Source organism: Melospiza melodia, chromosome 11, assembly GCF_035770615.1.
Source record: "Melospiza melodia melodia isolate bMelMel2 chromosome 11, bMelMel2.pri, whole genome shotgun sequence".
Taxonomy (NCBI): domain Eukaryota; kingdom Metazoa; phylum Chordata; class Aves; order Passeriformes; family Passerellidae; genus Melospiza; species Melospiza melodia.
The window spans coordinates 5,155,323-5,168,281 of NC_086204.1; the positions used below are offsets into that span (position 1 = coordinate 5,155,323).

Genomic DNA, 12,959 nt, shown 5'->3' on the forward strand with positions numbered 1-12,959 from the left:
AGTTATCTTACTTTTTGCTTACAACAATGTTCCTGGCTTAGGGAGGCCTTATGGCTTTTGAACTGAGGTGTATCAGGAGGCAGCTTAGTCCTGACAGAAGGCATGGCTGGCAAAGAGGGGCCAGACCACAAATGGGTTTCTGCATGGATGCAAAAGGCAGAACCCTGAGCTTGAGGCCATCTCCAGAAACCGCCAAAGTGACAAGGAGGGAAAAAAAAACCAAAAATAAAACCCAGTCTCTCTTCTTCATCCAGCCTCAAACTGACAAGCAGGGCAGAAAAGGCACCACAAACACTGCAAGGATTTCTGCTGGTGCCAGACAAGCCTGCAGCCAGCTGCAATGGGCATCCCCATCCACCAGCAGGGCGGCATAGGCAATAAAAGGGTGGTGGAAGATCAGGGTGACGCCCTTCCAGTCCCTGGTATGTAACTTCTGCTCAGATTCCTGGGCACTGGCAGGATAAGGATGCTGTAACAGGCAGGCAGTGGATCAATTTGCTGAGCAAGGATGATGCTCCCAGGGCATTAAGCTAACTGCTCAAGAGGAACCACACAGCCCTGTGGTCAATAAACCCCTCCTCGTGCACTCTACACCATGATGGCAATGTCCAAGATCCAAAACATTCACCCTAAACTTCTCACTGAAGGGCAAAATCTTATAACCATGATATTGGTAAGGAAAGGGATTGAGACAGCAGAAAAGAAATCTGTTCAAGCCAAACATCTCCAACTTGGTTTTTATATGCATTTTTTAAGGGTAAAACCAAGTCCCAAGCCTCCAACTTTTTTTAGATCCAGGCAACTGAGTGTCCCAGCCAGAGCAGAAAGTGCACAAGCCAGTATTCTAAAAATGCCTTCCTCGCAGATATAAAAAGGACATGAGATAATTTGTTGGGGAAATTCTGTAGTGTAACAATCATACATTAACAGAAAAAAAAAAATAAAACCAAGGCTGCCTCTCATCCCCAGCACAGCCCTCGAGAGGCAACAGTCACAAACATTCAGCATCCTCATCCATCTTCAAGCCTCCACAGCAAGTCCTGTGCTTCACACCATCTCAGTTGGTTTGGGTGCTGCTGGACTCATCCCACTGCCCTCTGGAAGGGGGCAATTTGATTTCCTAAATAACAGCGGTGGCTGGGCCAAGGCAAACCAAGAGCAGTGTGTTATACCAAGAGCAGCATGACTCCCCTGGCTTGGGCTGAGGCTGCCAGCCCGGGGCAGATGGAACCATCCCAGAGCCCTGTCAGCGCCGGGTGTCCCTGCCCATGGCTGCCAAGCTCCTGCCACCCCGGCTCCCGGGGTCTCAGGGGCCTGGCCAGGGCCTCGCTGGTGTCCCCCACCCACGGGCAAGGGCACAGCAGCATGAGGAGGAGCCCTGGGGAGGCCTAACAAAGAGTGACCCCTCCCAGCCGTGGGACACACGCTGTTCCTTCACAATTGCCATCCCAACACAATCGGCCCCCCTCGAGTGAGCCCCCGAGTCGGCGGGGTTTGCGAGAACAATAGCTCACATCTGGGACAGATGTTTTCCCCAAAAGCACCCCTACTGCCCACAGCCACGGGGCAGGGGTCTGTGCCCTCGCTCACACGCAGATCATGTTCTCCCTCTCCCACAGAGATGCGCTCACCCCCGGGGAACCGAGCAGGTTCCTCCAGGAACTCGCTGCCTGGCAGCTCCATGCTCACAGGAAGGCTGGGAGTGAGTGAGACTCATCCTCCCACAGAGGCTTCTTGGGAATTAACCCCAAGCTTGCTACCTTGGCAAGAAAAAAAGTGCATTACTGTGATTTTATTTCCAGATTTAACACCCCAAAAAAAGCAGGGAAGATTGGTGCACATCAAGATGGGACTGGGAACCTCCCCTTGTAGCTACTAAACACCTCTACATTCTCGTGCTGCTCTTCCAGCCCCACAGGGTAACACAGCAGAGCTCTGGCCCCACCAGAGGGTATCACATGAAATGCTCTGACTTTGGAAAGTGCTCCCCAGAGCCTGCACAGGCCCTTGGATGGCAGCACCTTAGCACACAGTTATTTCCCTCTGGAATGAGGTAATTTCTGCCATCCCTCTGCCCTCCAGCTGTTGGATGGGCTGAGTCAGACCCTGGTGTGCCTCCCTTAGAGGGGGTCTCCCTGCTGGAGCCACCACCACCCCCTCCTCTGCCACAGCAATACAGGCTCCCACCATCCCAAATCCTCTCTCTTGGCAGCAAAATCCCACTGCTGGGCTCCTGCAACTAAGCAGTGGTAACATCCCAAATACTCTCCAATCAGAGAATACCTATATCCATACTAACCAACATTTTGAGAAGGTCAAAAGCCCCAAGAAGGTCTTCACCCCCAAGCCAGGGCTCTGGGTAGGCTGAGGCACCTTCACGTGGGTGTAGCCTCCAAATCTCATCACAAGCAAAAGACTTGGGGAGGCATCCTGCCCACCTGATATAATGGGCTCTACCAAAAGCATTCCCTCTGTTTTTGCTAGGTTTAAAACTGTTTCCTGTTTCCACAGGAAAGCTCAGAGAGAAGGGACTTTCCTACAAGGAAAGGACCAGTTTTCCAATAAGCTCAAATCCAAGCAGTCACAAAACTTTAAAGCATCCACCAACAAGCCATCAGGCTGCAGCAAAAAATCCTGTTTACCACTGCACCCCCACAGTCCCAGCAAGTGTACTAGAGATTAGAAGCAGCAAGCTCAGAAGCCAGTGAACCCATCACTGCCACTTTTGGTGCTCCCAAAGCACTCCCCTCCTCACCACTTTAAAGCCCCAAGCCCAGCACCCGAGGCTCTTTGGACACAGCAGGACAATGTTTGGGCCCATGCCAGTAGGACTCCAAGAGGTGCCAGAGGGAGCTCAAAAGCAGCCAGAGCTCAGGTTCTGAGCAGGGCACCTCCTTGCCATGCATTCCTCATGGGACCAACACAGTCTCTGCCACTCTACAGGCAGGGAAAAATCACTGAAAACACCCTCTGCCAACCACCCTGCAAACAATCAACCACCACAAGCAGCAGACACCATCTCCAGTTGAGTGGAAGCCCAGGGCACTGGGAATATTTCTGTCTGCTCTGGGGCACACTGACTTTGACCCTCATTCAAGGAGAAAATTCCCCAGACTTCAAGATGGACTGGAATCCACAAAAGTCTAAAACAGATTATAGAGAGCAGTGTAGGTGTATCACTTGGTGAGAAATTTAGGGTTTGGGATTTTTAGTTTGTTGGGGATGGAAGCAAGATGCAGGGCACAGGGTGTTGTCCTGGGTTTCTTCTTCATGCTTCTTCTTACCTCTTCTTCGTGGGTTTGGGTGGCATTTTGTAATTGGGCAGAAAAGTCCCCATTGGGGCTCTTTGGGGTCAGTTATTGGGTTAAAAGGGAAAATAATCTGGGTGTCAGTTCTTAATTGGATAGTTTAGTCTTGATAGACCTTATGACAAGAGATTGTTGGCCATTTTGTGCCTTCTAATGAAAAGCTGCCCAACTCCCACTAGTGAGACTGTTTTACTGATAAGAAATAATAAACACTTGAGTCTGAACATGAGCTTCTGTCTCAAGTGCCTTCAATCCAGACCCAGAAAAACCAAGGACTGGTACTGCCACACAGCTGAATCTGTTCTCTGCAACAGCATCAGTGGCCTGAGGTCATATGCAAAGCTTTTGCAATAACTTTGCATGTTCCTGCCCTCTTTCACAGTAAGAAAGACCTGGTAAAGTTTCCTTTAGTAGGGGAAAAAGAAGGAAAGGGAGCAGCTAATTGGAACGCTGTTTTACCATCTGGCTGGGATTAAGGCCCAGGCAGGTCAGCTCTGGCCCCAAGATGCCTCATTGCCTCACTGCTCTCAATTTGACACCCTTTATGCTCTCAGGTCCAACGACATGCAGCTGAACATCTCCTGACAAGGCTCAGGTGCATGGGGATACCTCGGAGCGATTCCTCCTTTCTCGAGGTTGTCCACCAGAGACTTTCAGGGAGGTTAATCTGGATCAGCTTTTGAAGGCAAGGCTTAAACTGCAGGAGGCTCCCAAGCAGCCTTAACCCAATTAAGCACCAGTCCCTTAGGAGGGAGGCCAGCTGAGCTCACATTAAAGCCCATCAAGTGCCCAGTTAATCAGGTACATTTTAACATCACAGCTTTGGTCATCCCAGCAGAGGCCACCAGCCTGGAGACACCTCATCATCTTTCACCTCCTTTTGTCACTCAGGTTATTTCTGCCATTACTTTGGGCAGCGAGATGAAAGGCCCAGCAGCTCTGCCCTTACCCACTTTGCTCTCCAGACTCCCCTCCGGTTTTTCTTTTCACATTAACTGTGTCACACACCAGATTCTCATTGACTAAGTGCCCGAGGGGGACCCTCGCTGAGTGTTAATTGCTGCTAATGAGCTGTTGCTGCTTTCCTTCCAAGAGCACCAATTACAGCAGCACTCAAGCTCTGCAAGAGGATGGGAGCCTGCTGAAAATTAAGGCAAATTTTACTCCAGACCCCAACACTGGGCTGCCAGCAACTCCTGGAAAACGCTTGAAGTCATGTGAAGGGCGAAGGATGATAGTCAGTAACTCTCCTGATGTTGCCTGTCCCCTTGCTCCTCATAAGGTGGACCAAGGGTGAATGGGAAGTGTGTGACCTGCTTCCCATGTCTCCTGTTGGGCTGCCTTGCAGGGATGTCTACACACAGCTCTCCACCTGAGTTCTGGCTTTCGTCTCCCTCCAGCCACAAATGCACAGTCCCACTGGTGGGTTTCACCTGTGGGTGGTGGCCCAGCTGTGTCACAGCTCAGCAGGACTTGTTCCATGTGCTACCAGAGCAGGAGGGACTCAGCAATGTGTTCCAGTGCCCACTGATATCATTTCAGCATCAGCCCTTATCTCAGCTTCTGCCTCAGCCACAGCAGGCTCCATTCCCACCAGAGTTATCTCAGAACCCTGGCATGGGGTGGGTTGGAAAGAACCTCAAGGATCAACTCATTCCAACCCTTCAATCAAGATCAACTCATTCCTGCCCTTCCAAAGGCAGGGACACTTTCCAGTGTCCCAGGTCCATCCAGCCTGGCCTTGAACACTGCCCACAGCTTCTCTGGGCAACCTGTGCCAGGGCCTCACCACCCTCACAGGGAAAAACTTCCTCCTGATATCTAATCCAAACCTGACTCCTTCAGCTTAAACCCATTCCCCTTTGTCCTGTCACTACATACCCTTGTAAAAAAAAAAAAAAAAAAAAAAAAAAATTAATCTTTCTTTCCAAATCTCACTTGCCTCCCCTGGGTGAGGGTATAAGCTGGCACCAGCTGTAGCCCTGGAATTATAATGAGATGTTCACCAGCTAAGAAGCACTGAAGCCACCACTGTTCCTCAGCTTTTTCCTCTAATTTACCTCTCTCTAAGCTGCAGCCCAAGAGGGAATTTTAAATCAGAAATGTGTTAAAATGGAAAAAGCTTCTGCTTGAGTGCTTACAATTGTGAAGGACAAGACAGTGTCAAGACCCTTCACCAAAATATATTGAATCTGTCTACAGTGCTGCTAAGAAATTGCCCAGCCTCTCACTCTGACTTTCTCAATTCAATTATTTTTGGCTGTAGTAAGAAACTTTCACATCCAAATCACTCTTTGGAAAAGCCTTGAAATGAAGGAGAGATGATTTAACCCATGAAAAAAGATGCTAAGATTTTTGGTCTTGCCATCTAGATCTGCATCTAAGTTCTCCAGCTGCCCTGCTCATTTAAGTACAACACCTTACAGCAAACACAGCAGCACTCAGCTCTGCCTGAACAAAACCCCGCTGCTTCCACGTCTTGGGGTTCACCCACCAGTTTTGGGGAACCACACAAACCTGGCCATGCTCTTGGCAAGCACAAGTTCACCTCAGTTTTCCCCAAACACACACTACCATTTTCCCAGTGGTCTTCCCACAGATTTATTCTTCCTCAGAAACCATCCTCAGCAGGGGTGAGCACAGGGAGGGTGGGTGTCCACCAGCATCACCAGACTGGATGGGGACTTGAGCAATCTGGTCTATGAAAGGTGTCCCTGACCATCACAGGAGGGGTGGAACTGGATGCACATAAAAGTCCTTCCCACCCAAACCATTCAATGACTCCTTTTTCCTGTGATCCCTGAAGGAGCCAGCCAAAAGCAGCTCAGAGGACCTCAGTGGCAGCAGGATTCAACCCATGCCCCCTCACTTCCCAAATGCCAGGCACACTGGATTTCATTTTTCTGGGTTTAGCCTACAATCAATCATTCTTGTTCTCTGCGCAGACCAATGAGGTCTGCGGAAAGAAAATTGCAAAAGATTTGTTATTTCCCTAGTGTTCCCATTTTCCCATTCCTTTCCCACAGAAGCAAGGGGGTTTTTTTTGTTCTGTTTTGTTTCCCAACTTTCAGGGGAAAATCCTGACAAATGGAAGCCCTGATTCATACCAGCAAAAATTTGGCCTTTTTCAATTTAAGGTGGAGCCCTTCTTGTCGGAGGATGAAAACATTTCTCTAACTGCACACAGAGGCAAGGACAGAGCCTTTGCCCTGACAAAACCAAGGCCAAGTGGTGCCGGGTGCTGATGGCCACCACAAGTGGAGGGAGAGTTGTTGTTGGAGGCTTTTCATCTGCTCCATGATCAGGAAAGCACTTCCATGCTGGCTCACAGCATGGGAAACAAGGGGACAGGTGGTCACAGGGTGGCAATGGTGGCTGTCACCAAAGAGACTTCCAGAGGTGGGAAAACATCTGGGGAGGGTTGCTTGGGCAGGGACACAGTGTGAAGAACCGTTCCCCATCCTCCTCCTGGGTTTTCTCAGGCAACTTTAGGATGGGTGAGAAGGACTCAGGAAGGGAGGAGGGAAAGTGCTGCTCCTCTCTCTATCACCAGCGCCCAAACACAGAGCCTGCTTCCCTCCTCCCTCTGTGCCCTGCCTGGGAAGGAGCAGAGAGAAGAAGCAGACTTTGGGAAAAGGGATTCACGGCTCACAGCCTATCTGCTCCCACAGCCCAGGGAAACAAAAGTGAAGGAGAAAAAAGATCAAAGGGCAGATGTGTCCCTAAAACCTTCCCTTGTAACTTTTCTTGACAGGTGCTGCCATCTGTGCTGCACCACTCCTGCTCCAGTGGGCACCTCTGTCACCGGGAGCCAACAGCAGGGAATGAGTTTACTCTGACACTGAGACAGAAATGGCTTTAAACGAAACAAAAAAAAAAAAAAAGGATAAAGCCATTACTTTTTTTCCTCTTCCCCATCTCCATACAGAAAGTACATTTAGCAGAGCCCTGAGGGCTGGAGGCCATCAACAGGGCTGTGGCACTTCATGACTCCAGTAGGTGGGTGCAAGTCACTGACTGTACCCAGGACGCTGTTCCAAACAACCCGGGGTCCCCACCATGTCATTGGATCTTCCTCTCCATCCCCTTCCTCGCTGCTGACTCCAAAGACCTCTGGGAGAGCAAGGGTCCCCTAACACAGCATGTTGATGCTCCATGGGTTTTAGTCCATGCGGATTTTCAAAGTGTTTTGCACCTGCAGCACACATTAAAGGCAGACGTCCTCCTCCAACCAAGGGAATCGCCTTGTGGGCATCACTCCCTGGGGCAAGATTCAGAAAGTTGTGGGTAGGTGTGCATAAGCCTTTCCAAATCCTGCACCTCGCATCAAGCACTGCTGGCCTGCCTCCTTCTCCCCACTTCAGCAATCAAGAAAGCATTTTGAACACAAATTAAGAAATCAGGCTTTAGACACATCCAAGGAAGGTGGGAAAGGCAGCAATTCCTCAACTACATGCCATGCAGGGGATCAGGGTAAGCAATATCCTTTGCACGGGCTGCTCTGCCCACATTCCCACTGGTGTGTAACCAGAGGCTGGCAGCTCTGCACTGGGAATGCCCCTGGGCGGGGGGAGGAAAACACACCCACTGGCAGGGTTTCACAGAAGGGGGCCATGTCCCACCGTAGGATTTACTCCTTTTGATGGCAAACACACCCATCCCATGGCAAAACACCTCTCTCCCTTCCCAAAGCCACCCGTCAGAAGCAACACCCAGGCGCAGAGCAGTGCCGGGGACAGGGCGCATCCCCTCCCTCCATGTACCACCCCCGCAACCCCGCACCTACCGCTGGGGCGAGTCCGGGTCGAAGCACGTCCTGGCCACGTCGGTGGCCCGCGGGTCGCAGCAGTCGCCGTCATCGAAGTCGTCCAGCATGTTGTTGCACTCCATGTGGCAGACGCCGTCGCGGCGCTTCCAGGAGAAGCAGCGGCCGGGCCTCCGGCAGTCGCCGCCGTCGTAGCCCGTGAGGGGGTGCTCGCACTCGGGGTCGCAGCGCTCGTTGCCCACCTTGCTGGGCTCGCAGCCCAGCAGCACGGCACGGCGGCGCAGGGAGGAGTTGTGCACCTCCAGCAGGCTGAGCTGCCACGAGATGTTGTAGGGCCGGAAAGCTTCGCTCAGAGCGCGGTGCTGCCGCCAGATCTGCTCCCAGCTGACCGTGGGCCGCCCGCCGTCGTCCTCGGCCAGGTTCACCACGCGGTACCGCGCCACCTTCCAGCTGCGCAGCGGCCAGTGCTGGTTGTAGTGCGACACCAGCTCCACGTTATCGCAGGCGGCCTGCCCGCAGGCCGGGGGGCCCAGCGGCCGCAGCACGGGGGCTGGCGGGGCCAGCAGCACCCACTGCTGGGGAAAGGCACCCTCCCGAAAAGGCGTCCAGCGTTCCTCCGGGGCGGCAAAGCCAGCGGCCAGAGCCAGCCCTGCCGCCTGCGCAGGCACCTCCTCTAGGAAGGAACGCTGGAGGTGGGACTGGGCCAGGGCACCACGCCACAGGGCCAGCCCGGCCAGGTGTCCGCGGAAGGTGTGGTTGGTGCCCCAGGCGTCGCCGCCGAGCAGCAGCGTGTGGCAGGAGGACATGAAGGCGCTGTGCAGCGGGCCCTGCTGCCCGCCCGAGCGGCCCACCCGCACCCCGTCCACGTACAGGGCCATCCAGCGCCCATCGTAGCTGGCGGCCAGGTGTGTCCATGCCTCGGGGCGGTAGCGGTGGTGCGAGGTTACCTCGGTGGCTCTGGCGGCCCGGTCCGTGCGCAGCGAGAAGAAGAAGCGAGCGTCCTTCTTGCCGCCGAGCTGCAGGGCGCGGATACCCAGCGCCCAGCCCTTGTCGCTGGCGGAGTGCGAGCAGTTGTTGAAGACACCTGCAGCAGGTCGGGGACAGGGATGGAGAGAGAGGGGAGAGCTGATAAGGACCAGAGAGCATCGCCACTCCGCCCTGGAGTCCTCGGCAGCAGGTAAATGAAGGTGGGCAGAGGCTGGGCCGTGGGTGCTCCGCCAGGGGTGGCACCCCAGCCCCCATTCCAGATCATTTGGATGAGTAGGTGGAGCAGGCAGGGAGAATGGCAGAGCCAGAGAGGCAGGATGGAGAGGGGAGGAGGAGCGTGGATGGGAGGAGAGGCTGAAGAGCGAGGTGTTTCTGAGTTGCTCTCTGTAGGAGTACTCTGGCGGGATGGGATTAAAGGCTAAGCTTTTTATCTGTGAGCCAAAGCTTTTAAGAATTAGAGCGCAGCAACCCAAAGCAATACAGGCTCCTCCAGGGACTGCTTCCCCAACAGCTTCCAGACAGATTTACAGCTCTGGTTTATGCTCCAGTTTCCCTCCCAGTCATGCATCCAGTGCTGGCGGGAGAGGGTTGGAGAGGGCTGTGCTGCCTCCAGCCTGGCCAGCGCACTCCTCAGCCCCTAAGGCCACCTGAACGCAAATCTACTCCCAGGAATAGCCTCTCCCTCTGTGCCCAAGTATGCTGCAAACCTGTTTTAGGCTGGGCAAGACCTGGAGCTGTGCTGACTTTCCCCCAGACTGCTGAGTGCCCACAGCAAAGAACCAGAGGCTTGCAGGCACAGAAAGCCATTGGGAATCAGTGGCTGTAAGACACTTAAACACTGGAAAGGATAAAGGGACCTGCTGATTGAAATCAATGCCTCTGGGCTCCTAAACCACCACAGCCACGACGTTCATGCAGGTCATTGGCAGAGGTAAATGCGCTTGAAGTCACTCTTTGAGCAGTGGTGTCTTCTGGGGCACCCTGCTCTCCCATTCATCACCCCAACAAAGTGTCCCAATGCTGACAAAACCTGCTGCCATGCCCAGAGACACTTTATATTCCTGCTGAGGTATTCCTTATCCTCCATCCTGCTTTTCCTGCCCCTCACCGTGCCATTCCCATCACATACACTGCCTGCCCATCCTCATGGCATCAGGACCTCGTGGTCCAAAATGAGCACTCCTGCCTGTGCCTGGGGATGCCCCATCTGTTGCCAGAATTGTGAAGAGGCCAGTAGAGGGAAGCAGAGGTGTAGAGCAGAAGGAGCTCCAGGAGGAGCAGGATGTCCTGGCTCTCACCCAGCGCATGTGTCTGGAGCCAGGTTACCATGACCCCACATTTCCCCCTTAGGAACACGGCTGGCAAAGGCCACGCCAAGCCCTGCTGCAGCCCAGGAAGCAGCATCCCTCCCTCCATCCATCACTTTCAGCAAGGGCGAGCTGGGTGGTGGCCTCTAAACCATCCCAGGGCCGTCACCACCCTGGGCAGGGATCCCTGTCCCTGCTCACTACAAAGGCAGCCACGCACAAAGCCTCCGTGGGCGGATGGGCTTGGGCCAACTCCTGTTTTTGGGTGGATTGTGAAAGGGAAGCACAAAGACCAGGGGAAGCTGAGACCAGGAGAAGCCAAAAAGCAGGAGGCCAGCAGAGGCGCCCTGCAGAAGTGAGAAGGCAAAGCTGGAGAGTACTTTTGGGCTGAAACAGGCACACTCAAAAGCCATCTTTTGGTCCTCATGGGGTTGAGGAAGCAGGGCTTGGTACCTTCTCTCTTGGGAAAATTCATGCAGTTCACCTTGAAATGATTCAGAGTGCCCCAAATTTGATTAAACCCGAAGACAAAAATGGGAAGAACAACATTAGGGGTGGAACACCCCTTGGGCTGAGTGTCAGGCTATCATCCTCACAAACCCATGCTGGAGCCAAGCCATGGCTGGCAGTGCCTGATGAGTTCAACACTGGCCAAAAGAAATTTAAGTGAGCCCAGGTACAAGGACTTCATCAAAGTCCTCAAAGGGATGTAAGTAAGGCCAAAGCCACCTCTACAACAGCAAATCAGTGCATCCTAGGCATGGTCAGGGATGACACCTCCCCATCAGCAGCAGTGAAGGTTCTGCAGGCAGAGCAGCATGTCCCACAGCTGACAACCACTGCAGACTAGTGTAACAAAAAAGGTGTAGCACCAGGTCCGGACATCTCTCAAGGGCCTTCATGAGAAATCATCAGGGGAGCAGTTTGAAGACTCCAGGGTTTGCCAAGGAGCTTGGCATTTTGTGCTGAGGCAACCCACCCGAAGGGAAAGCTGTTTGTAGAAGTGTGAGCTATCTCCTCAGCAGTTCCAAGTACAACTCTGCTACTGATCCCTCAGGCAGGAAAGAGAAGCTCCAGCCTAGTTTAGTTCACCTGTGCCTTAGGGGAATTGCCTCTGGGGGTGAAACAGGAGTTGTTGGTAACAGCATAAAAAAATTTGAAGAAGGTACCTGCTGGGGAAGGTCATGGAGAAAAAGCCCACAAAGAGATCAAGTGTGCCCCTTTGTAAGGGCCACACTGCAAGCAGCCTCTCCCACTGGGGCCAGGGGTTTTGCAGCACAAGGAAGAGCTTTCAGTCATGCTCTGAGACCCAGATACTGGGGGAAATCAGCTGCTAAAGCTCCAGAGGGTCTGACAAAGGCCAGGAGCCTCTAGTCACAGTTGCCCCTCAGGGTATGCAGTGGGAACCAGCTCAGGGACCCAAAGAGGACATCTGGATTTAGACACAACAGATGTTTTGGATGGTCTCTGGTGAAGGATCTGACCCAACAAAATCACCTACAATCCAAGTAAAAACAAACCTCAGCCTGGCACAAAGGGAAATTCCTTGGGGTTCACCAGAAGCAGAGCAGGCATAGATGGAAGGGAGACAAAAAAGGTGGAAAAGGAAACAGCATCACATGAAAGGACTCTCATCTGCTGCCCAAAATGAGTAGGACAAGGAAGAAGGAGCAGTTTCCTTCCCTAACAGTGGCTGTGGCAGGTTACACCCCAGCAGAAATCCCCCCCATGAAGGAGTGACTAAGAAGGATGAACAACCCCATCCACTGTTATCTTATTGCAGGGGTTCCATACTGTTGTCTCCTTACCACAAGAGTTCCATGCCTCCTTGGCATTTCTCATGGGCAGCTCCTCAGAGCACTGACTCTTTCCTCTTCACAAAGCAGCCAACTGACTCCAGTTCCCCTCTCACCCAGCCATCCCACTCTTTTATAGCACTCTTCTTCTCATTGCTTACAGCTGTGGCCTGTCAAAGTCAGACATTCCTAATCTTTGATAATTGACCCACCTTAGGGGTCAACTCCTTAGGGGTAAGATTACTTTCTACGCTATCTTTCTTATATTCTATCCCCACTACAATTCAGGGTGGCCCTGAGACAAAATGTGGCATCTAGGGGAAAAAAAAAAACAGCGACTCCCGAGCCTTCAATCCAAGCAGCAGCCACAGCAGCTGACAGGACAGCCTGCTTTCCATGCTCAGAGCTGCTTAGCCTGCCCTTACTTCCCAGGCACCGATGCTGGGAGAGCTCAGCTCTGCCCTGCTTTTCTCCTTCCTTCCCTCACACATGGACACTTGGAGCCTCTCCAGCTCCTCCACACCTCTGGATGACCCCATCCTCAGTGGCTTCTCCTTTGACAGAGCAGGAGCAGCAGATCAGAAGCAGAATCAGCACCTGCTGAGGGCTGGCAGCTGCTTCTGTCACCTGCTCACCCAAAATGCCAGCAGCACAGGGCTGGCCCCCTTTGGCCACCCACTGCCAGGCCCCTTGGTGCCCAGTGCAGGGAGCCAGTGGGGAGGGAGCAGTGACTCAGACAGCCCGAGGTGCCTGGGGCTGACTCAAGCCCTGGAGCAGGGAAGCTGGGGGATATTAC

At 53.1% G+C, this 12,959-nt stretch overlaps 1 protein-coding gene across 1 annotated transcript in view; it reads right to left on the bottom strand.

Annotated features, from left to right (window-relative positions):
- The window catches only part of PAPPA2 (pappalysin 2), an 87,080-nt gene that overhangs the window by 72,014 nt on the left and 2,107 nt on the right, over positions 1–12,959 (bottom strand). Inside the window, exon 2 of the mRNA XM_063165408.1 lies at positions 8,095–9,157. Within this exon, the coding sequence (XP_063021478.1) occupies positions 8,095–9,157 (1,063 nt within the window). The remainder of the gene's footprint in view (positions 1–8,094; positions 9,158–12,959) is intronic.